At 41.5% G+C, this 23,840-nt stretch overlaps 2 protein-coding genes across 7 annotated transcripts; both read right to left on the bottom strand.

The window, feature by feature from the left end:
• Positions 1 to 963: 963 nt before the first annotated feature.
• LOC121328526 (CD276 antigen-like) lies at positions 964 to 4,808 on the bottom strand. Its single transcript, XM_041273227.1, has one exon. The coding sequence runs from the start codon at positions 4,642 to 4,644 to the stop codon at positions 3,253 to 3,255; it is 1,392 nt and encodes a 463-aa protein (XP_041129161.1). The 5' UTR covers positions 4,645 to 4,808; the 3' UTR covers positions 964 to 3,252.
• A 1,498-nt stretch (positions 4,809 to 6,306) lies between these two features.
• On the bottom strand, positions 6,307 to 23,435 carry LOC121328846 (mitofusin-2-like). 6 transcript variants are annotated; one of them, XM_041273948.1, is made up of 19 exons: positions 23,319 to 23,435; positions 23,019 to 23,067; positions 20,503 to 20,651; positions 19,956 to 20,091; positions 19,130 to 19,292; positions 16,526 to 16,650; positions 15,822 to 15,930; positions 15,534 to 15,641; positions 15,288 to 15,441; positions 14,986 to 15,053; positions 14,573 to 14,694; positions 14,298 to 14,424; positions 13,930 to 14,034; positions 13,546 to 13,648; positions 13,097 to 13,317; positions 12,527 to 12,682; positions 12,091 to 12,287; positions 8,185 to 8,319; positions 6,307 to 7,925 (listed from the first exon to the last, which is right to left on the bottom strand). In XM_041273948.1, the coding sequence occupies exons 3-19, from the start codon at positions 20,615 to 20,617 to the stop codon at positions 7,856 to 7,858; spliced, it is 2,214 nt and encodes a 737-aa protein (XP_041129882.1). In that variant the 5' UTR covers positions 20,618 to 20,651; positions 23,019 to 23,067; positions 23,319 to 23,435; the 3' UTR covers positions 6,307 to 7,855. The 6 variants fall into 6 exon arrangements, with proteins under 6 accessions (XP_041129882.1, XP_041129878.1, XP_041129879.1 ...); XM_041273944.1 differs by having other exon boundaries at positions 20,503 to 20,681; positions 23,319 to 23,433; XM_041273945.1 differs by having other exon boundaries at positions 20,503 to 20,681; positions 23,363 to 23,406.
• Between the last annotated feature and the right edge of the window lie 405 nt (positions 23,436 to 23,840).

The raw sequence follows: 23,840 nt of genomic DNA, 5'->3' as shown, positions 1-23,840 counted from the left end.
CATATTCTTCATTCAAGAACCACTTGGTGATGTAAAATGAGCTGTGGTGTGCTTCTGGTCTAGTATCGCCATGTAAATGATGCATGCCTCTGTTACAATACAACATATCATGCAAAGAAAGAATAGGGATTCATCGCTGAATCGTTACTCCCCACAAAGCACCACTCACAAGGATTGCAAACACTGACTCTCGCTCTTCATCAGTCTGCCCCCTTAGAGTTGTACCGTCCATAGCTAAGGCCTTAGTCAATACAGCACTGCACCTCCCCCCCACCTCATGTTGTTTTAATTTCGTTCTGCCAGCCGAATGTCCTGTAATATTATTGTTGAATGCCAGCCAACGGATTAACTGACAACGTTGAGGAGGTCTCAAAATTGAACTGTGCCGGGTTTTTTTTTCTTAATTTTAAAGACGTTAGGATAGCTGTCAAGAAAGGAGTCCATTACTTAAATGACTGCGTACGCCACTCGAGCAGGTCCCTTGAGGTTATGACATCATTCAGTCCCTCGATCGAATGCATGTCAGTGATGGCGCTTTCAGAGAGCGCAATGCAAAGCTATTGCGCCGGGGTGAGCATAACAGCGGCCACGCCCTCCTTTTCTTTCAATTAGGCTCCCAGTAGCTTTCAGGAACAGCCCATAATTCTATTTAATGCTGTCTGATGAGACATTCTCGCACAGGGCCTCCGTTCCTGCTTTATTTAATGAGAAAAATTGCATGTTATTTCAGTGTCAGTGCCTTCAAAACTCCTCCGCGTAGGGATTAATCAGTTATTTTAACTTACCTATTGGTGTCTAATACACCTACGCAAATTTGTCAAGTTAAATTGAAGAGGTATGGAAGAGTTTTTTTTCTTAAGAAGACAAAAAGTTGCATATTCATTATGACACTTTGAGCAGATAAGCACGTCCCAGAAATAAACCTCAAAGCTGTTTTAATCAACATAATATATATGTGTGTGTGTGTGTGTGTGTGTGTGTGTGTATATATATTTATTAATACAAACAAACATAATATTAGTAAATTATTCTTAAACTACCATCACTTTAATATTGAGAAACTCAGCATTGTAATTCATTTCTGCAGTGTACGGCAAGTGCTTGTACTTTGTCATTGAATTGTTATATGCTGCTCCGTGACATGGGTGACAATTTTAAAAGCGTTCTTTGTGCATGCGATATGCAATTAATTTGGTGCAGTAGATCTAGGCGACCTCCAGTACTTTTTAAAACTGGTGTAATTTCATATTTAGCTATTCCACGGGGGAAAGCATAGCTGTGAGACCGAAAGCTTCCGTTTGACCTGCCACCAGAGCCACGCTATGAACGGTTCACTGCCGCAGTCCATAAATACCCTTTGGAATTACATTTTCAAAAACTTCCAACTTGGTTCCTTTTGATGTATCTGTTTTTATATCAACAGAGGGTAAATGAGCAACACAAAACAATACATATTTCTAAAGTGTGAAATAGTAAAATACAAATGGTAGAGAGGTTGGAGTACCCGATAGCTGTTAACCCATCAAAAGACGCTTTGAGTTATTAATCGCAGACTTTTGGCGACCCCTGTTGGTTAGAACTCTGAAGTGACGTGCAATTTATTTACACATACTGGTAGATGTTGTGTCTAATATCACATATAAAGATAAAACTGTACATTTAATTTTGATTAATTTTGTAAATCATACCAGAAATAGAGTTCACAGGAGGAACAGTGAATGAAGGAATGCGTCCTTGACATGCAACAACCACTCACTGTGTCTACCTGTCATTTGATTAGCCTTTCAAGACTGGGAAACCATGCAGGCGAAGCATATGGCAAGCGAAAAACAGTTCCTCATAGTAAGTTGATGGTTTTCTATAAAACTTTACTTCCATGAAAGATAGCTCAAGTATTTGAGATTGTATAGCCCATAGTCCTGTAATCAGGGAAAAGATTTACTACATTTATTGGCGTTTTAGTCCTTCAAAGTGTTATTTCTCAGCATCCCTCCAGTGGCAGAAGATTGTAACAGCTCTGTTATAAAAACAATTTCAGCATTGTTTCTGCATTTATTTATTTTTTTAAATGAAAGTGGGAAACTGCTAACGGTTTATTGCTTGAGTTTTTCAAAGCTCAGTTCAGAACAAAGGGGGGTTGGGAGCAAGTTTAAATCCCTCTTCAACCAGAAGCACCCCAAGATAATCTGACTTAAAAAATTACAACAGCCACTAATGTATTAAACCAGGGAGAAAGTTCTTGTATAAAATGATTAAGCTGCTAATTAAGCTGTTTAGGACTTGTTTCCCTGGCCGCTAATGATAATTAACATGCAAATGAACTCGGGGAGAAGGGGAAGGCACAGCGGTCCTCGCTTAGATACTGACTTAATTACTGTTGTAAGAGTAAAACATCACAGTTATAAATGGTAGCATTTCAGGTAATGGGCATGACGATAATTAGGGTTATGACATTGTGAAAAACTGGGTGCCTTATTTTTTCTCTGCCGATTGATAAATGGTTATCCGCTGAAGTGTGCTTTGATGTGCTGGTGATGTTAAACCAGGTTGCTGGAGGTGACTTTCAGTGGAACTGCTAAGGTAACTTCAGTTTGAAATGTATGGGAAAGGAAATTCCGGTAAGCAATTAACCATGGTAACCTTGTAAGAGGGTGGTTAGTGGTTGGTTGCACTGATCTGATCAATTGCCTATCTCTGTTAATACTAGTGACACGTATTGTATCTAAGCAATAACGTTCAGTGTAGAATGTAATGTGGGGATTTGGAACTAATAAACGGGAAACATTGTTAAAATGCTAAACATGGTCTGGTCTCATCCTTATAGCAAAACAAAGTAGTTAAGTCTACATTTACCTTAATTTATAAATATTACAATAGTAAGGGGAATGAAAAAAACAATAATTAAAACCTAACTCTAATATTAAATGCACACAGTAATTGTGACCAATGGATACTAATGAGTTCCACTGTTTTGCTAGTCATTCATTGGGTAGATTAGGTTAATCTGAGATTAAACTGATGGTTTTAGTTAGGTTATAGGTTATAGACCAATACAGTTTGAATAGCACAAAGTTCCAGAATTAAATAATATGAAGAAATGTTTTAAAAAATAAACACACACCGCCACATTTGTGATATTTCCTTAAAAAAAAAACATTTTAAAAGCAGTCTTTCTTTTTTTGACATATTCTGATACAGTAAATTCAAACTGAAAGTCGCACCCCTTTTTTTTTTTTTTTTTTTTTTAGTACATCATCTGTTTTTGTTCACGAAGGTAATAACTTCGGTCTCTTTGTTTTCCAGCCAGGGGTTCGAGACCACGCAGGTGTACGTGTCATCCACGTCCACAACGATTTTCAGATCACTCACCATTTTGTACATCCCGTCTGACGTCACTTTGACGTGACTCTCTGACTGATCGGTCAGATCTTTCTGCCCAGGCCCTAGCCACTGGATATCCCCTATTGGGAACCCTCCCTGGGTCAGGCACAAGAGATGCAGCACTTGCTGCTGGTGAATATCACGCCTGACATAGGTAATGACTGGTTTGGAGTAGGGCGAGGTGACCTTTAGCTCCACAAAATTCTCCCCTATCAACTCAGTCCCCTTCTTAATCCTGCAAATGTAGTTCCCCATGTCCTCGACAGTGACCGCCTGTATCTCCAAGTCAGCTATGCCTTGGGACACAAAGGTATTCCAGAAGTTTTTGGTGCGTTGAAAATACTTGGCAGAAGAGAGCGTTCTGTCTCCTTGGATCACTTCATGGATGATCTTCTCTGTGCCCGTCGGGTCGTGAACCAGCCAGATGATGGACAGCTCTTTCATGATGTCCGAGTTATTGTGGGGGAGAGACAGCCTGCATTTCAGCACCACGTTCTTGCCAAGAATGCCCGTCACTTCTTTCAGCGGCGTCTTGACTTTTGGGCCCGGGATGGGTTCTACAAACTCCAACAGGAGTTTCTCAGTGAACCTGTCCCAGATGCTGCAGGAATACCGAACCCCCACCTTGGCGTCTTTACGCAGGATAGTGCGCACATTGAAGCTGCCATCACTGGACCTGGTCATTGTTGTCTTGGCCTCTCTAGTCACCTTCTGCCCCTCGGATACCCATTGCACATCAGGTTGTGGGTACCCGCCATCGGCCGTGCAGGTCACCGTCACTTCCTCCCCTTCTGTAACATTTTTTGGTTCGTAACTAATTTCGATGTTCCTGAAAGGCTTGTCAACGTGAAGGTCCAGCAGGAGCTCCTGGTTCCCATTGATAAGGCACTGGTACTCCCCGGAGTCACTGGTGCGGACCGGCTTGATCGTCAGGATGCAGCAGCTTGACTTCTCTAGGTGCACCCAGAGCCTTCCTCTGAACTGACTTGCGCTGTATTTGACGGTTTCTTGGGTGTTGTCTGAGAAGTGGTTGGCGAGCCTCACTGGGTACTCGTTCCCCACCTTCCAGTTCCAGGCGATCAGCAGCCCCTCGGGTGGGGCTGTGATGCCGCTCAGGCTGCAGTTGGCCTCAAATTTCTGCCCCTCTATTAACCCGACAGAATGAGAGGGTTTCTTCAGAGGAACCTGCCCCGTGGATGAGGCATTAGCAGAGTAAGCCGTCAGGACTGCATGCAGCAGCAAGACAAGGATCAGCAGTTGCATCCTATTGTATAGGTCTCTTCTGCGGCAGCTTTTTAAATTTTTTTTTATTCCTTTCAACCAAAAAAAATATATATATATAGTTGTAAGAACAGTATATTATACCTTACACCTATCTCTATCAGATTTTCTGCTTAAAGAATGTCACTCAGGGACCCGTGTGAAGGTTGAATTAGTTCAATTAAACAATTATTTAAACCTTAATGAGCAGAAATTTGGTTGTATTGAACTTACCGGTTTTTGCCTGCGAATAAGAACTCATATCTGTACATGGTTCTTAAGAATTATGTTTATTATATATATATATATATATATATATATATATATATATATATATATATATATATATATATATATATTTTTTTTTTTTTTTTTTTTTACCATTTTATTATTCCAAATTATAAATAATTTATAATTTGTTTTTATTTACTACAGTTAACCATTTTTGATTCATTTCTATTTAACCTTTCAGACATCATCGTGGTATTGAGTCTCTTCATTTATTTTCCTTTATTCTTCTGCATTGTACATTATCTCATTTGATTTCTTCTAAAACTACAAATCCTAGGTCCTTCATGTTCTGTTTGTTTTTTGTAACGTGTTAAACTACTGGCTCATTTACTTTTTGATCTCTTAGGTTTGATAGGCGATTCTCCATTGTTAAACTTTCAATTTAAACTTACCTCAGGTCTTGTTCTCTCATCCCAAAGGAATCATGTTCCTTGTTTCTCTGCTTGTATTAAACAGGAAGAATAAAGTGACATACGGCACAGTTGGTTACAGCGCTGAATGCAGCTTTGTGACATCATCGAGAAGAGAATTAAACAAACCATGACGTCATTCAGTGTTCTTATTCTTGCATTCACCAATGATGAAACTGGCAGCCCAACCAAAAAAGATGGATTCATCATAAATATCTTATAACACAGGACAGGTAACCTGACCTCAACAGAACCAGTCTGGAATAAAACACTGTAAATCAGGTGAAGACTGTATTAAATACTTAAAATACCAACAAACTTCAGCTATTCATTCTGCTGGTTCTATTGCAACTGTATAAATCTCTTAAAAAAACAAACCAAAAAATAAATAAATAAATAAATAAATAAATAGAAAATTCTTTAGAAATTTGGCATTCCGTTAGAGTTTTTAATTACTTTTCCTTTAATTAAGTATTACATTATAATTTCGACTCCCTGACAGGCATCATACGTTAGGTTTCATTATTGTAAAGCGCAGCCGAGAATATTAATGTTTGAACATATACATATATAATATTTTTAAATGTTGGTTAGGTTGGCAGCTCATATATTAAATTTAATTATCCACTACCTTTAATTAGCCACCCTGAAGCAAGGGGAGGGGGGAGATTATTAATGGAGCATGCTGGTAAAATAGAAGGCTACCCTGACTGGTTCTGAAATCCTAAAGAATCCACACCAATGTCAAGGATCACTGTTAGTTTCTTGTGCAATTCTGCCCATTTTAACCCATGAAGTACCCCCTTTCTGTTTTCTTTATTCAGAACACAAGCTGTATTTAAGTAATCTGATAAAGTGTAAAGCTAAATTTCCCTCCATTAGACCCTTATCCTTTTACAGCCTTAGGTGGAGACAGGGTTTGCCTTCCGTCAAAATAAAACAAGGGGAAAAAAGGCAAAGCAAGTAATTTAGTCTGAATTTTACTGTTCCATTACAATGCAGAGGGCACCCAACGTGTACTGCAATAACAACCACATGCACGCTGTATTCAAAACATACTGACCCCTCAAACCCACATGTGACTCAGTACATTACAACAAGCAGTAAATTATTCACTTTCTTTAGCTTGGTTACAACAACCAAAAAAAAAACAATAACTTAAGCAGCAAAAACATAAAAAGTGCATTTTTCCTGAAGGTTTATTCGAATCAATTGGCACCACCTGTATATCGATACAAAAGCAAGGAAGCAGTGCTTCTGTCCACCACTGCATCATGCAGACTTCAAAACGTGCCTTCTCCAATACAGAATTCAAGTTGATCGAATGGTCTCTAGTGTAAATTCTAATAAGGAGGCATTTCAACTCTACTGTGTTCCTTAAATCAATGCCTTTAATAACAGCGGCAACGTTTCTCTGCTGTTAAATACGACGAAAGCACTTACGCGACACTCCAAAGAGAGACACTATCGTCCCTTTCTCAGGCGAGATGACGGATCTCAATTTGACTCTTCAATTATTCAAATAGGACAATACCTACATCTTCCTTGTAGATCTCGCGGAAAACATATGAAATAACTGACCAAAAGACAAGAACCACACAAACTAGATTTTACTAAAAAATGTAGCGTTACTTTTCTTGGCATGATCACATTTCCAGATATAAACTGCACGTCCCTTTAGCTCATTGTATCCTGACTTGCTATAGAGAGGCTGTTCAGGGTCCTGTTCAGTTCAATCCTTAATATGTTATTCCCACATATACTATACACAAACAGCCCTTGCTGGCTATTTTTTCAGTGCAGTAAAGATCTACGGCCCTATCTGATTTTTAAAGTTAATTTACCTGCTTATTAACAGGGTATAGTGTATCCTAGGTCACATGCCTAACAGCCAGCTATATTGCTAAACCCTTTGCAGAGTGGACATGCATTTGTGTTGCAATACACAGTGCAGTTTACTGCGCAGCAAAACCCTGATGAGTGTCTGGGATTGCATAGGAAACAGTAGCCCACTACCGAGTTGTGTCATTTGCTTTGCTTCTAAACAGCATGTTATAATAATCACAGTTACCCCTCCCTTTCAAATGCCATTGTGTGGTACTACATAGAAATCACTTATGCATAATGTGGCACATATGAGCTATAATATTTTAAAAAAAGGCATTTTACACTTATAAATTATAGGTACAGTACCAAAAGTCATAGCAATGAATTACTGCTTCAGAGACTTGACATATGTTATGACAGCTCTTGGGACATTTGGTGTTAAATAAATTATATCTTTAAAAGCATGAATGAAATTGCCTTAAGCATAAATTAAGGTGCAGAAGGAATATCTTATAAATGATCTAAGCAGGAAAGTTAATCATTTACACAGCTTATACAGTGTACACACATTTCTGCTACTTCTCATCTGTTTCTGAAGAATTCATGGTCAGGGTTTTTCCTCGATTAGCCCAGGAATAGACATTGTTGGTTTCTCTGCAGCACCTCTGTCTTCCCCCCTTAGTGCCTCACCTGCCCTGTTGCAGGTACTGCTGAGTGAACATGTTGAGTTCACTGTCCAGCCAGCCTGCTTTGTTCCTAAAGGAGAAAAACAAAACGTATGCATTTTACATTCACAGTCTGACCCCTCCCTTCTGCTTTCCTATCCAAAGCAGTACACTCATGAAACATCCGTTGCCAAACAGCACCACCTGCTGGTACACGAGAGCTCTGCAAGTCCACTCTTAGCCCTGACTTTGGAAAACCTGCTACAACCTTGCAAAAAACCGAACGTGCACGTTACACACTGCGGACTGTATGTATGACGGTGATGACAATAAGAAGCATGATTTCTCACCGAAGAAGTTTGGCTTTGCTCTGCAATGAGTCTAGAAGTTCAATCTTCTCGTTCATTTCCTTGATCTCATCTTCCAGGTTCTGTCGGGTCACATCTACCTGCTGGCAGAGCTGGGCAAATGTGCCCCCCAGCTCCCTGCAAGACAGACAGAGTTAGGTTGAGGGAACAGTGGCTGGAAACCTGCTTCCAAGAGAGACCTAGTTAGAAGCAACTTTGCTGTAACAAACCATGCCTCCCCTGGGTTGCCATGCAGTGGTCTGAAACCTAGTCTCCTGAAACCAAGTTCCAAGCCAGGCTTTGTGTTTCCTCAGCTTTAGACAAGACGGTTTGGACAGATCTGTGCAGGACAGATCTGTGTAGACACTGTAAATCGCGGTGTTCCCTCAATTTGATGGTATTTTATATTCTGTGTAATGAACACATTTTATCATAATGACAAGCTTGAGTGTTCAAGGGCAATCACCCAGGTTTTATTTTAAACAAATGTATTTCAAATTCATGTATTTAACCAGGATAAAAACCTTTGAGATATGCGTCTCGTTTTTCAAGGGGGTCCTGGCACATGCACTGTACTGTTTTCCTCTGCAGAGTTGGGGTCAATTTCTGTTTCTCAATTCCAGTTTCATTTTACAATCAATTCCAATTCCTATTCCATTTTAATCGATTCAATTGCAGTGAGCATTATTCTGTTAAATATGAGCTTCTCACAGTGGCAACCAATTACTTGCATTGAAGTCAGCTAAGTCAATTAAATTGGCTTCAAACAAAAGCAACTGAACAAAATCACAACAATAACCTCTTTAAAATATCAATTCCTTCAAAGAAATTGGAATTGAATTGATTCTAAAAAAGAATTAGAATTGAAAAACAGGATTTGACCCCCAACCCTGTGCACCCAAGAAAGACAGGCACGCTTCTACAGCTACACCGAGTGCTATAGAAGATATTCTATTACAATACAAATGAAACTGGTTGAAACTAAAAAACATGGTGTGTTAGGGATACACGAGGACCAGGCTTGATTGGTATCTGTGAAATCCATCTCTTTCCACAAGAGGGCACAATAAGCTTGTGGTCAGATCTGTATGCAGGAAAGTTAAAAAGCATTCTTGTTTTCTTTGAATAGCACATTTTACTGCACCTAAACGTGTTTCAACTTAACATGCCCGTTCGTACGCGTGGATATCTAGTTTCGAAGCAGTACAGTTCTTTGATCTCCTCAGTTCTAATCTGCAATGAACAGTGCAGCAGGTTTCTGCATGTAATGTGCAGTATACAGTATGTGTAGGGCCCAAATACAGCCATGACTTCTTTTAAACTAAAAAATGCTAAAGCTTGCACTCAATTATTAGCGGTTTTGGTTGCTTTGGGGCATGCAGTAACAATGCTCATGCAAGATTCTCAACAGTACAAATTCCTCAAATCTTTTGAAGTAAGGCCAATGAAATAAGCCTTTGGATTTTATGCACGTACACATGAAGAGACTCTTGAGGTCTTGAAAACTAGTGTCTGTATATCACAGCTAGGCATTATAAACTTATATCATCACACTGGTCTGGTTGGGCAGTGTGAATGGCTGTGTGATGTTCTCTATGGCAGTGTGAATGTCTGTGTGATGTTCTGCTTGGGCAAAGTGAATGACTGTGATGTTCTCTATGGCAGTGTGAATGCTGTGTGGTGTTCTCTATGGCAGTGTGAATGCTGTGTGGTGTTCTCTATGGCAGTGTGAATGCTGTGTGGTGTTCTCTATGGCAGTGTGAATGCTGTGTGGTGTTCTCTATGGCAGTGTGAATGCTGTGTGGTGTTCTCTATGGCAGTGTGAATGCTGTGTGGTGTTCTCTATGGCAGTGTGAATGCTGTGTGGTGTTCTCTATGGCAGTGTGAATGCTGTGTGGTGTTCTCTATGGCAGTGTGAATGCTGTGTGGTGTTCTCTATGGCAGTGTGAATGCTGTGTGGTGTTCTCTATGGCAGTGTGAATGCTGTGTGGTGTTCTCTATGGCAGTGTGAATGCTGTGTGGTGTTCTCTATGGCAGTGTGAATGCTGTGTGGTGTTCTCTATGGCAGTGTGAATGCTGTGTGGTGTTCTCTATGGCAGTGTGAATGCTGTGTGGTGTTCTCTATGGCAGTGTGAATGCTGTGTGGTGTTCTCTATGGCAGTGTGAATGCTGTGTGGTGTTCTCTATGGCAGTGTGAATGCTGTGTGGTGTTCTCTATGGCAGTGTGAATGCTGTGTGGTGTTCTCTATGGCAGTGTGAATGCTGTGTGGTGTTCTCTATGGCAGTGTGAATGCTGTGTGGTGTTCTCTATGGCAGTGTGAATGCTGTGTGGTGTTCTCTATGGCAGTGTGAATGCTGTGTGGTGTTCTCTATGGCAGTGTGAATGCTGTGTGGTGTTCTCTATGGCAGTGTGAATGCTGTGTGGTGTTCTCTATGGCAGTGTGAATGCTGTGTGGTGTTCTCTATGGCAGTGTGAATGCTGTGTGGTGTTCTCTATGGCAGTGTGAATGCTGTGTGGTGTTCTCTATGGCAGTGTGAATGCTGTGTGGTGTTCTCTATGGCAGTGTGAATGCTGTGTGGTGTTCTCTATGGCAGTGTGAATGCTGTGTGGTGTTCTCTATGGCAGTGTGAATGCTGTGTGGTGTTCTCTATGGCAGTGTGAATGCTGTGTGGTGTTCTCTATGGCAGTGTGAATGCTGTGTGGTGTTCTCTATGGCAGTGTGAATGCTGTGTGGTGTTCTCTATGGCAGTGTGAATGCTGTGTGGTGTTCTCTATGGCAGTGTGAATGCTGTGTGGTGTTCTCTATGGCAGTGTGAATGCTGTGTGGTGTTCTCTATGGCAGTGTGAATGCTGTGTGGTGTTCTCTATGGCAGTGTGAATGCTGTGTGGTGTTCTCTATGGCAGTGTGAATGCTGTGTGGTGTTCTCTATGGCAGTGTGAATGCTGTGTGGTGTTCTCTATGGCAGTGTGAATGCTGTGTGGTGTTCTCTATGGCAGTGTGAATGCTGTGTGGTGTTCTCTATGGCAGTGTGAATGCTGTGTGGTGTTCTCTATGGCAGTGTGAATGCTGTGTGATGTTCTGGTTGGGCAGTGTGAATGGCAGTGTGATGTTCTCTATGGCAGTGTGAATGGCTGTGTGATGTTCTCTATGGCAGTGTGAATGGCTGTGTGATGTTCTGGTTGGGCAGCGTGAATGGCTGTGTGATGTTCTGGTTGGGCAGTGTGAATGGCTGTGTGATGTTCTCTATGGCAGTGTGAATGGCTGTGTGATGTTCTCTATGGCAGTGTGAATGGCTGTGTGATGTTCTGGTTGGGCAGTGTGAATGGCTGTGTGATGTTCTCTATGGCAGTGTGAATGGCTGTGTGATGTTCTCTATGGCAGTGTGAATGCTGTGTGATGTTCTCTATGGCAGTGTGAATGCTGTGTGGTGTTCTTTATGGCAGTGTGAATGCTGTGTGGTGTTCTCTATGGCAGTGTGAATGCTGTGTGGTGTTCTCAATGGCAGTGTGAATGCTGTGTGGTGTTCTCTATGGCAGTGTGAATGCTGTGTGGTGTTCTCTATGGCAGTGTGAATGCTGTGTGGTGTTCTCAATGGCAGTGTGAATGGCTGTGTGATGTTCTGGTTGGGCAGTGTGAATGGCTGTGTGATGTTCTGGTTGGGCAGTGTGAATGGCTGTGTGATGTTCTGGTTGGGCAGTGTGAATGGCTGTGTGATGTTCTGGTTGGGCAGTGTGAATGGCTGTGTGATGTTCTGCTATGGCAGTGTGAATGGCTGTGCGATGTTCTCTATGGCAGTGTGAATGTTGTATCAATCAATCAATATCACAGCCATCCACACTGCCCAACCAGAAGAACAGCATTAAAAAAGTGTTTTAATAAAGTAATGCCCCACACTGTGGGTACTCACTGCTGGACTTGGTGGCTGCAGTTTGACCCGGTGTAGCTGACAAGGAGCTGCAGCTTCTCACTGGCGTACTCCACAAACTGCCTCTTGAAAGCTCTCTCCTTGGCTCTCGTCGTCCACGTCATTCGTTCATAAACGTACAAGAGACCGTACAAGCCAACAGACAGGGCAATCAGCCTCCATCCCACTGCCTTCCAGACCTGAGGGTCGATTGCAGAGCAGAGGGTCAGCACGGTTTACACACGGATGGGTATTTCTGGCACCCATCGGTGCAAAGCGTGCAAGGAATTTGAACAAATTCTCACTTACAATGACGGCCTGGCAAGAGGCTCACACCACCACAGCAAACAGCATGAAACACAATAAAAAGAGTGCAAAAAAAAAAAAAAAAAAAACCACTCAATTATAAAAATCATAAAACATCAACTTAATCACTCACCACTCCTCCAACCACAACGATGCCCATCGATGTCCTGGAGGTTAAAGACGCTAGACCAGTGACCATGGAAACCATGAGCTCCTCTTGGGTCACCGAGCCTTGAGGGAAGGGAGGCATGCTGGTACTCACGGGGGTGATGGCTAGGGGCCGAGGCACCTGGGGACCCAAGGAGGACGGGGAGGATCAGTGCACTGAAGCCCAGGTTGCGTTTTATATTCCTTCTATATTGTTCTTATATAGCACAAAAATCCCATTGTGCCAATTTAACGTGTAACCTTAATCTGTTTCCTCCTCACAATCAGTTACTCTGGTAGGTAAAAATCTGAGCAATTATTAACAAACTATAACATTTCAACTAAAACTATCTCAATGTCTTCTAAAGAAAGACTTCTGATTGATACATTCGTCATAGGATTTGCTTTTAGTTTTACTAAACAAGCCACCATTGAGTGTTTCATTGCTACAGTTAAAAACTGAACACTCCTACTGATCAGGTGGAAACTGCCCCACTGTAAAACATGTGTCTTTCACAGGAAGGTGTGTCTAAGAACGGAGCCCGCTCGGCCGCACCTGGTCGCTGTATCCCATGAGCGCTCGCCGCGTGTTCTTCGGCCCCAGGAAACGGTTCACCAGCATGGTCCAGCCCAGGGAAAAGTGGAAGCTGATGTCCTCCTGGAAGTCACTGCAGAGCTTGTCACAGTTCAGGTCGTAGCTGAGGCTGAAGCACTGCCGGGGGACCAGCATGTCCACCTGTTCCCGGATTGGGGCAGGCAGAAGAGGCTTCATCCCCTCTGCAGAGCCAACATCACTGTTACTACTGGGCAATCGTTTCTGACACAAGATAGATAATCAGCTACCCTGAACCAAGGTGACGGATACTATCTAGCAAGAATGCCTACGGTAGGGGATATTAGTTCTATTAAATATGAAGCATATATATTTTATTTTTTTGTAGATCAATCCAGCATGCTGCTGTCCCTAATGGGAGAACAACAGTTACAGATTAGTGGAGGGCTGACCTATCATTTCTGCTTGTGTTGTCTGCAGAGCAGTGGTGATGGCATTGGAGCATCGCTCAGACATATTCCTTCCCAGACCCTCCTCGATGTGCTTGTGGAGCTCCTGCAAGGCACAAGGAGTGCGATTGTGTTGCTACAAACACATGCCAGACATATCCGCAGCAGAAAATTATTTACAGATCGAGCTCTCAAATTATCTGGAAATCTTAAAACACTGGTTGCTTTCCAAGCAGTGCCTGTACTTCAGCAGACTGGATACAGGTCAGGTCTGGAACACACTTCACTAAAACAGAAGCCCTGTGGGCACCAGGGAGGCGGAGGTAAGAGGGATTTAAACGTAGAGAAAGGAAAACTGCAGCCACCACAGACAGAAGATACACTTACATTCTTATAAACCTTGAGAACCACTTGGGAAGTGTGGAAGTCCACGTGGAATTCATCCACCAGAACGTGGAGCCTCCTGATCTCCTCCGCCATGCCATTCGAGACCTAGAAACAGAACATCTACAGCTTACACTGGCAAAAAAGAAGCCGTGTGTGTCCACTCCCCCAAAACAAAATCAAAATCCCAGATAAAACTCCCACTGCACAGCAACCCTTGCCAGCGCAACCAGCCTCTTGCCTACACAGTGCAATTAAGCTGACAGTAGCACATGGAATGGCTCAGACAGCAATGCAATGGGAGGTTGGTTGCAGTGCTTTCCGAGTATTTAGATTACAGTACAGGGGAGTGCGTCTGTTCCCCCTCTTACCTGTTTCTCCACCTCCTCTGTGATCTGCTTAATCTTCTTCTTACAGTCCAGCGTCAGCAGGTCCAGCTGTTTGTCGATAAACTCCATCCTGTCTTGCCGCTCTTCCCTCGTTTCCATACAATGAACCCTGTAAAACGCATAGGCAAGGCAAGCCTGCATGAAGTCAACAGGTACTGTACTCCTACCCGGCTGGTTTCATCTAGCCTATAACAGCACACGCATTACCACACAATGACATGATGATGTGTTCCACTAGCCGAAGAGACGCTACATACCTTTGATCTTGTGCAGCGATGTGAACTGAATCCATGATCAGCCGCAGCGTTTCCGAAATCTGCTTCGCTCTCACTGTGTGCTGTTCGAATTTGGTTTTTACTGCCGACTGGGAGATGCATTCCTTCAAAACAAATTACAGAGCAAATTCACTTTTTTTTTTTTGGGTTGTCATCTTATTAAAAGCATCTAGTCTTTCTAAACTCATTGTATGACCCTTAAATACATTACAAACCTATGGCAGCCTAAAGATACCAAAATATAAACAAGCAAAGGCTGTACTCTGCCTTGGTAGGTATAGGTTAGCATTTCACTGTTTTTTTTAAACTGGTTGCTAAATGTATATGTGGGTTCACCCCCCATCAGACACAACTAACACGTCTACATGTAGAATATTATTTGTTTGCTTACTGACCTCAAACCTCCTCTCAAAGTTCTGAAACTCAAACATTCTTGCTTGAAAACCTTCCGCCAGAGCACCACCTTTAAAATACAACAGCTACATTACAACATAGCGTATGCAAAGAGAAATACTGTCCCCAATATCAGAATCCATCTGTCCTTATCCAAGCCTGAAGAATCCTAGTTGTCAGTTCCCTTTGAGTACTAACCACCTGACAGTGACTTTTCAACTGGTGGAAAAGTAAATAAATTAATGTGAAGCTATCTATTGAACAATAAAAAAAAAACACAATTATATTTTCAGTTGTGCATTACCTGCTTCAGGCATTCCCTGAGCTTTCTGGATCCTTGCCTGCAGCACCTCCTTAGCAGACACAAAGAAAATGCGATCGCTGGCCTGGGCACGGTCCACCACTTTCAACTCGTCCACCAGGAAGCTGGTGCAACGATCCATGTGCTGCCGACGCACCTGCAAAAACAGACACACGAGCGATTGAGATGAAGCGGAAGCACATGGGCAGCCAGCCCGCTGCATTTCCAGCGAAGCCCCTCCAGTCTCACCTCCTCCATGTACTCCGGCTCTGAGGCCGAGGCATCCCAGCGGTTGTTCAAAATGAAAATGTTTGGAGTCGACAGCCGTTCGTTCACTTTGTGGAAAAACTGCTTCTCCTGAATGAAAGAAAAGGGAACTGTAAAACTCAGCTGGCTCGCGACAAAACAGGCACTGTCTAAAAAGCAACGTTTGTTGTTTTAAATTTAGGGTCAATGTACATTTCTGAAGAGTGAAACTGTGTTGCACAGGGGTTGTGCTTTGCATGCCAGCTTCCAGGTTTTAAGAATTTTCTTTACCGTCTGCATCAGAGTCGACTCGGAGTTTGCCACCAGCACAAAGACATCAGCGTCCAAGCAGAACTTGTCAATCCAGCTATCCAGCTCAGTGGTGACATCAATACCAGGACTGCAATTAAACACGTGTACGTAGGTAAGCTTACAACTACAGAAGTAAACACGTTTTTACTGCATTCAAAACAGTAATACCCACCGTTTCACACACATATTCTGCAATCCCTGAAACCCCAATTAAATGTAAAGCGATCTAAAATTCAAAATCAATTTCGATTTCATTTTAAGATTATAATCCTTTGTGACGTGCATGAGAAAAACAATCCTCATTCCACTGCAGAAAGACCCTGCGATTGAGAATTACAAAAAAAAAAAAATCCTACTGTTCTTTACTTTTTTTCAAATTCAAAACCAGCATTGTAGGACTAATGAACGGATTAGTTTGCATTTCCAGGAATCAACAAGCAGTGTGCGGAGTCAGTCAGTCTTTACGAACAGAACTAAAAGAAAGTCAGTGTTTTCACAAAGACCTTGTTTACCCAGCGTGATCTTACTTGTTTATTGCCCAAAATCTCTAGTGTTTCTAAATAATCCAGATGAAAATAATAAATAATTTAACAAGCGCTCTGAATAATCTTGTTTCAAATTGCACGCAGTCAGGTACAAGGACGCGCAAACACTCCTGGTATTAAAACCCGGTGTTACTGCACCTGTCGACCAGCACCAGGTCGTCCCTGAGCAGGGCACACTTTGCTTTGGGCCACATGACGCACACCAGGCTGCCTGCGTCCAGGTCTTCATCCTGATGGAGGGCGTGAGCCAGATGGTTCACTGTCTAACAAACACAAGCATGGAGAGAGCGCCATTAAGATTCCTTATAACTCTTTCTATGAGTTTATGTGCTTTCTCTCTTAAACAACATCCCCCCCCTTTTGATTCATAAACAGAGGCCAGCAGGTATTCCCAATGGAGATGACATGATATGTGCACACTGGTACCTGTGAAGTCAAACCATGCCGTGGAGCAGACAGCTGCTTGCACCGTTCACTCAAAAGCATGCCTGCATTGTTTGCACTTTGTTTTAAGGTAAAACTATTCACTAAGTAGACCATCAACACATTTTTTTAACCTTAGAACTCCGTTTTGATGTAAAGATCTGTCCTAGTATGTTTTTTTAACCAATTTTCTAATGATATAGCTTAGCGTCACCCTGTATCCAAAGGGCCAAAGGAACACCAATGACAACCTTTGTGTTTAAATGCAAAGCTACTATCTCTAGAGGGTGCAAACACTTCTTAAACCTGACAGCAGTAAAACTAGGCGTAACGTCTGTTGTGTGTAAATGGGTTCGGCAGAAAGGTTTCAACTGTAGCTGAGCTGTAGCTGCTATTCCAAGAATGCCAGAACCGATAGTGGCGTCAGAATGAAGCCAGGCTTCAGACACCCCACTGCACGCTTCACATTGTAACAGCACTATTTTAAGAGATCAATATATCAGCTGTCTGGCTGTACTGAGATGCCTGTCACGAGGAACCTAGATTTGAATTGTTATCACGATGCGGAAAGCAAACCCATCTGTTTTATTTAAAAAAAAAAAAAAAAAAAAAAAAGATTGTTGTATTGCAAGTTAAAGAGGACTGGGAATTAGCTTTAAGTTCACATAGTTACATGACTTGAAAAGGAATGAAGGAAGGTTGTTCAGTCCTGGCACTCAGGATTCTCCAGACAAGCTCAAGCCCAGATGAAGGCAATTTTAAGGAAAAATACAAACACCATACAATAGCAAGGGAAATGAAGAAGAAAAAAACTCAACCTACACATTCCTTATTTTTATTAATTTGAAATGTCCCATCCTTGCGTAAAGCCACAGTGCAAGCTCTGCACTGCGAGAAGGACTGAAGGTCTGGTAATGTATCTAACAGACTGCGTGGCACACGTACCTAAAATCCAATTTTAGAAGCTTGCTACTGGAGCAAAAAGCTCCCCGTTGGATACAAACCCTTAACACCGAGCAGAGTATTTGGGTCAGGTGATTCCCTGGTTAATTTAGATCCTTGGCAGTGCACGTCCCACACTGGAAGGGCAAGGCTCATACACATGTGTTTAGATCAGTCCAGCACAAGGTGAAATACTCACCACCCCTCCAATTTCCATAATCAAACTAAACTGTACAGGATCAACTTCGTTTAAGCAGGTTTTGAAAAACCTGGACTGGACTATGCTTGCCTGACATGGTATGGGAACTTGGCCCCTCTTTCTGGAACACTGTAATTAAGTACAATCTTAATAAGCTACCATGGCAGCGTTACGAATATGCAGGTCCAATTGGAAAGTTCTGTAAATCTGCTTCCTTTTGACTAAATTTTTTCTAAAAGTTGTTTCTAAAACTGAAAACATCTGTAATTACGATCATCTCCACAAAAACAGTCCCGCTTGGCTTCTCCTGAAAAAAAGTGTTTTAGCAGGGATCTACTGCAGCATCCGGTACAGAAATAACCAGGGTTAGCAATCGGATCCCTGTGGGAGTCTTACTCTGCATCCGACCTGGAGTCAATCGTGCACCTCATAATTAACTGCAATTACAACACCGCTGCCATTGAAATTGTAGCTGAACTGTGGCATAGTTTCACAATTGTAATATACCATACAGGCCTAATTTATTGATTTATAGTTCAATTACGCATTTATTTGTCATTCGACCCCATTTGTTTGAAAACAATAAAACGTGACAGACTGTGTTTCTATATTCATAACTGTGATTACCGCTTGGGTTACTTAGAATAAATGAGAGTAACGCTGTTAATGTGTGGTGTTGTTTACGTTACTTTTTATTGCAATAATATTTGTAATTGCTGCAGCAGAATTGTGATTAATTGAACACAACAGAATTTCATTTGCAAACTTCAGCAAACCACCCTATGACCATTCAAATTCTAATTGTCTGCTCTGTGAAGTCATTTAAAAACCAAAAAACATCAGGAGGATTTTTCAGTCCCACAGAGATAAGCAGAACAAGTGGTTGCTATTTTAAGATTTTACTGGCTAGCTCGTTAAGAGATCAGAGAACCGCTGGCTCACTCATTATGTTTTGAAGTCAAGTATCCCTCTGTCATGGTATACATGAATCTAGAAGTGCAGTCAAAACCTGCTTTCAAAATACTGAAGTATTCTAGAATGTACTGAGTGTAATTCTCCAGTGAATTGGTATGGATACTGCTACTGTACAGTATGTATATATTCAAGATTTAACTGGATTTGAAAGAATTCAAACCAATCACTAGAAATAATTTAATAACTGATATATAGATACTCACTTTGATGCTCTTTCTCTCCTCTGAGCCTTCAGTGAGAAGGTAGGAATCGTTTCCATCAGTACCCTCCACTCTCAGGAAGCAGTTGGTGGTGTGCCCAATACCAGATGGCAGGACTTTATCCCAAAGCATGGCATTGATCACACAACTCTTCCCATTGCTCGTCCTACAGAGAGACAAGCTGTCAGAGAAGCTGTTCACTTGAACCTGCGGTATGCAAAGCTCTTTGTGCGGGGCTTGAAACAAGACTCCCATTGAATAGCAGCTTGATCCATTCCTGTTTTTTACTAGGAGTTTAATAAGACACACCTGAGCTTGTTACCTATGGCTAGTCTAGCTCGTAAAACCTGGAACGGGCGACACTGCTGTGCAATGGGGAGTCTTATTTACTTCGCCGTTTGTGTCAAGCTTATTTTATTTATTGTTTTACAGGGTATTTCATTTTGTAATTAAAGCTAAAACATAGCTTAGTGCTCGTTAATTAGCCATTTATTTAAATATACAATCGTAAGATAACTCAATCATGGCTCTCACAAGACTGTCGCTAGGCAACACAACAAAATAAACATTCCCTTTGTGGTTCTGCACAACCAGAGGAATGCAGCACGGAACCTAAGAAACGAACCCAGGAAGACACACTTGAAATCTAAACACGAGAAAAACATCCTCTTTGGTGTTTGTTAAAATTTGGCATAGTCTGTGCCTTTCCAAGTCTGTTTAATGTTCTAGGGTATTTACAATTTAATAATAACAGTCAATTGTGTTGTCAGCTTTAAACAGATTACACTGTTTTATGCCATGTCATTTTTTCCTCTGTTGTCAGGTATACCTGCCAAAGAAGGCTACTTTCATGTGCCTTCTTGCCAAAACCTCTCCGATTCCAGCGACCTTGGACAGGTACCCCTTCACTTCCAGCACCTGTTCCTCCGTGGTAACAGGGTCCAGTTTTTCATTCTTGTACGGTTCTGTGGAAAGAAAAAACAATTAAAACAGAAGCGGCCAATGTAAACAGAGGGCATCCACACACAGCACTGCAGACTGTCACACACAAAAGCCGAGAACAATATACTAGCGCTGCTAACACACTGTACAATATTACTCCACTGTACTAAGAACAACTATGAATTGGCCTCCCCTCTGAACCTATTAAAAGGGGACTGAGACGTTGTCTATATCGCCAAGAAGAGGTTGCAGTACAACTGGCCATATGGTAGGATGGGGTCCTCATGAACGTCGTGTGTCGATTTAATCACAAGACACTGTGAATAAATTGACACACTCTGAACAGCTGCACCTCTAATGTGCTTAATACTGTCATTTCCCTGGTTATTTTGTGGCACTTTCAATAGGCAAGGATTCTCGTGCACAACTCCTACCTTCCAAGAAAGCTGAGCTCTCCTTGATATAGGCAGCCAGCTGCTCGAAGATGCCATTGATCTTCTTCTTGGCCGTGACAAAGTGCTTAAGGGGGGAAGCGTTCACCTCTGCCATGTGTCTCTTGTCCTTTTTGCCGATAGCAGTGGAGCTGGAACGTGAGAACATCAGGGACATTGCGCTGGAGAACACAAAGAACAACAATTGAAAACGCAACTGATTGATTCCCATCAAGTAACAGCAGCTCCTTTAAGTTAGGATTTATTTTGGTTATAAGGGAGCCAAACCTGGTGTGGAATTCCCTGCTCACATGCAACTACCTTGACATATATATATATATATATATATATATATATATATATATATATATATATAGATAGATAGATAGATAGATATATCAAGGGGATTGTAGCAAAAGTAGATCAGCACATTATCCACCCAGGTGGTGCTGCCAGTGTGCTGTAAAAGCTATAAAAGGGAAAGCCATAAGAATATAAAAGCCCTCTGGCATAGATGGAGAGAAGCAGTCCTAACATCTAATATCAAGTGCCAACAATGTGAACAAGCAGGCTCTTACTAAATCTGATCAGACAACAGGGAACGCTGTTTCAATGTGTCAGTACACAACTGTAATCATCCTGCACCAGCTGTAGTAAATAGCATTTTCAATGAAAGAGACCTCACTGCTGCTGGCTTAGAACAGTGCAGTACGTCAGTTCTAACTGACGGACAAGTCACCTTCAAAACGCTAGCGGGTTAAACAGTTTTCTTCTGGCAGCTGTCTATCAATGCAGTCCAAGAGGTCACACAGACTGCATACTGTATTAGCGGCCATTTCCCATTACCCTAAAATCCTCCCCAGACATTCACAGTAGTAATGTAGCATCGAAGTTCTATATTGTATTTCTGATTTTACAGAAAAGATGATCACAAATTGAAACTCAGGACTATGTACAGGCTTACCTATTGTAATTAGTCAGTACTGTCAATTAACTTAAAGCATTTGCAATTCTTCAAACATCTGAAGTTTCACTTTTCCTTTTTACTAATCAGCTGCACGCTAAATCCATTTTTATTAGCCAGCAGCGACTGAAAAAACGAGAGCAGAGTTCAACAGGTAATTATAAACACGCCTTACCTTAAAGGTTACTTTCTTCTTTAGGAGAATCGGTAAAATTTGTAAACAGCTCTTTCTGTTTTGTCTTTGCAATCCTTAGCTGCCGCCCATTCACTCTTTTCCTATGCAACGGTCCTACACACTAATCACACACTATTCCCATTAAACCCAGCCATGCAAAGCAGGACTAGCGTGTACAAATAGTGCAGGCAGGCAAAAACACCAACAGTTTGGAGAAGTGGTGTTCTCGAACGTGTGTCTTTCCCTATTGAACAAGAGGTTCAGCAACTACAGCATGTCTACACACATGCAAGCTCCAATACCCTCCTTCAACTGGTCTGGACAGTTTCACAGGCACTGCCTTCTGTGTTGCTGTTGCGAGGCGACCAGACACCACCTCCCTTCAATTTTAGCAAGAACTACAGTACTGCGAGGCAATGCTTAGCACGATTGTGGTTAAATGTCACCTTTCCTGTATGTCTGGTTGATTTTAGGGCAAACAGGGTATTGTAATGAAGACTGCCTCGAGTGCTCAAGGGCAAACCTCATGTGAAGCACTATGTCAGCAACTTTTCACCCACAGGAAGAGTAGGTCAAGCTGTTTGAATATGTAGCTCAGAATGACAGCTGGCCAGTAAAAGAGAATCAGAATGCCTGGTCATGTAAACAAGCAAGGAATCCTCTCTACTGGAAGGAAAAGGATACTCGGAATCTCTACCAAATAAAGGAGGCTTAACATAGCTAACTATCTTAAAATATAAAAATGGCACAGTTTCAGGGAGAAGTTTTATCTGTATGAAGTGCAATGAACGCCTAGCGAATGGATAACAATAAATGAAATGTAATGTAATAATAAATCTATAATAATGATAATGCTTTTATTATGTTACCAACAAAAAAAGACATATATTATACTGGTCACTGTAATCTACACCATTGAAAAAAAAAACCTAATAGCATTGATGTTTGATCAGTCTAGATCTGTAATATCTACAGTCCAAGAGAAGACTTTATTCTGGAAGTAGGCATGCGTTAGCCATTTCAATTGATCTGTCCTTTAAACAATTAAAAGACTTTACCCTAATGAAGGCTTTATCATCATAGCACCGATATATATATATACCCTATATATATATATATATATATATAGATATTATATATATATATATTATATTATATATATAATATAATAGTGTACTAATTATATAGTTTAATAACAAATAAATAAATAACATACTAGGTTGGCCTGCCCTGGATTAGAGGCAGTCGAAGATAATAACGAAACGTCGTGAAATGACATTGAAACCAAAGACACAGCCCAAAGCAACAGGTGCCCCACACGTATTGCACATGTATTTATTACAGTATTATTACACAACACAATATGTGCAATTGCATTACCTTAAGGTTGAAGCGTTGTTCACATGTCTTGCATGTTGCACCACCACTGCTGCTCGTTAATGTTAAAAAAAATATATTATTAATAGTAATATCAGCAGAATTGTAATATCAATAAATATACGCAATTCTCTAGCCCGCCGCAGAATTATATAATATTTAACGTGTGAATGTGGACACCACGCCTCTTCAGTTTCGCTTTCTCTCAAGACAGATGCTTTTACGTTGTTATTTCTAATTGCTGTGCTTATTATTTTTCCCTTGTACGGTTTTATTTCCAATGTACTTTATGGGATTATATACCTGACTATTATTAATTTGATACCAGACCCATCAGCCTCCTTCACCTTCAATTCCCGGCCGCCATACCACCCGTCAACGTCATTGGATAGCTCCCGCTTGGGCCGTAATCGTCACACAAGCGACAGCCAGCTATTCTAATGCGTTTGTGTTGCCCACAGTTTCCATCTTTGTGAGGGGCATTTGTTCAACAGATTTCTATTTCTGCTTTCAAATTCATGTTCAAACTAAATAAATGCATGTATTGCCTATAAACCTTCAGTCGCTAATGCCTATGTCAGTTAATGCAATGAGAAACAAAAATGCACCTTACATATTAAACTTACATACTGACCCAATGCAAAATAGTGCACTGGGGTTGCAACCTGGGCCCGTGTTTTCACTGGATCGTGTGGGAATTGAATTTGCCTTCAAAGGCCACTAAATGCCAGTCCCATAAAGAGTTCTAGAGGGTTTAAACTTTTAACAACTCCCCTTCTGTTCGACATCGTCGACTAGGTTACTGAAGTCAGGTTAAAATAGTTA

The sequence above is a fragment of the Polyodon spathula genome, chromosome 16 (genome assembly GCF_017654505.1).
Source record: "Polyodon spathula isolate WHYD16114869_AA chromosome 16, ASM1765450v1, whole genome shotgun sequence".
Classification (NCBI taxonomy): Eukaryota; Metazoa; Chordata; class Actinopteri; order Acipenseriformes; family Polyodontidae; genus Polyodon; species Polyodon spathula.
The sequence above is the reverse complement of the archived record's forward strand: the minus strand, read 5'-3'. Positions and strand labels throughout refer to the sequence as shown.

Excerpts from the sequence above, each read along its gene's own strand:
- LOC121328846 (XM_041273947.1), bottom strand. The coding sequence starts at position 20,677 with ATGTCCCTGATGTTCTCACGTTCCAGCTCCACTGCTATCGGCAAAAAG. Across the intron at positions 12,683-13,096 it reads TCATGGGATACAGCGACCAG|GTGCCTCGGCCCCTAGCCAT; the intron begins GTGCGGCCGAGC and ends TTGGGTCCCCAG. Across the intron at positions 7,926-8,184 it reads AGCAAAGCCAAACTTCTTCG|GAACAAAGCAGGCTGGCTGG; the intron begins GTGAGAAATCAT and ends TTTCTCCTTTAG.
- LOC121328526 (XM_041273227.1), bottom strand. The coding sequence starts at position 4,644 with ATGCAACTGCTGATCCTTGTCTTGCTGCTGCATGCAGTCCTGACGGCT.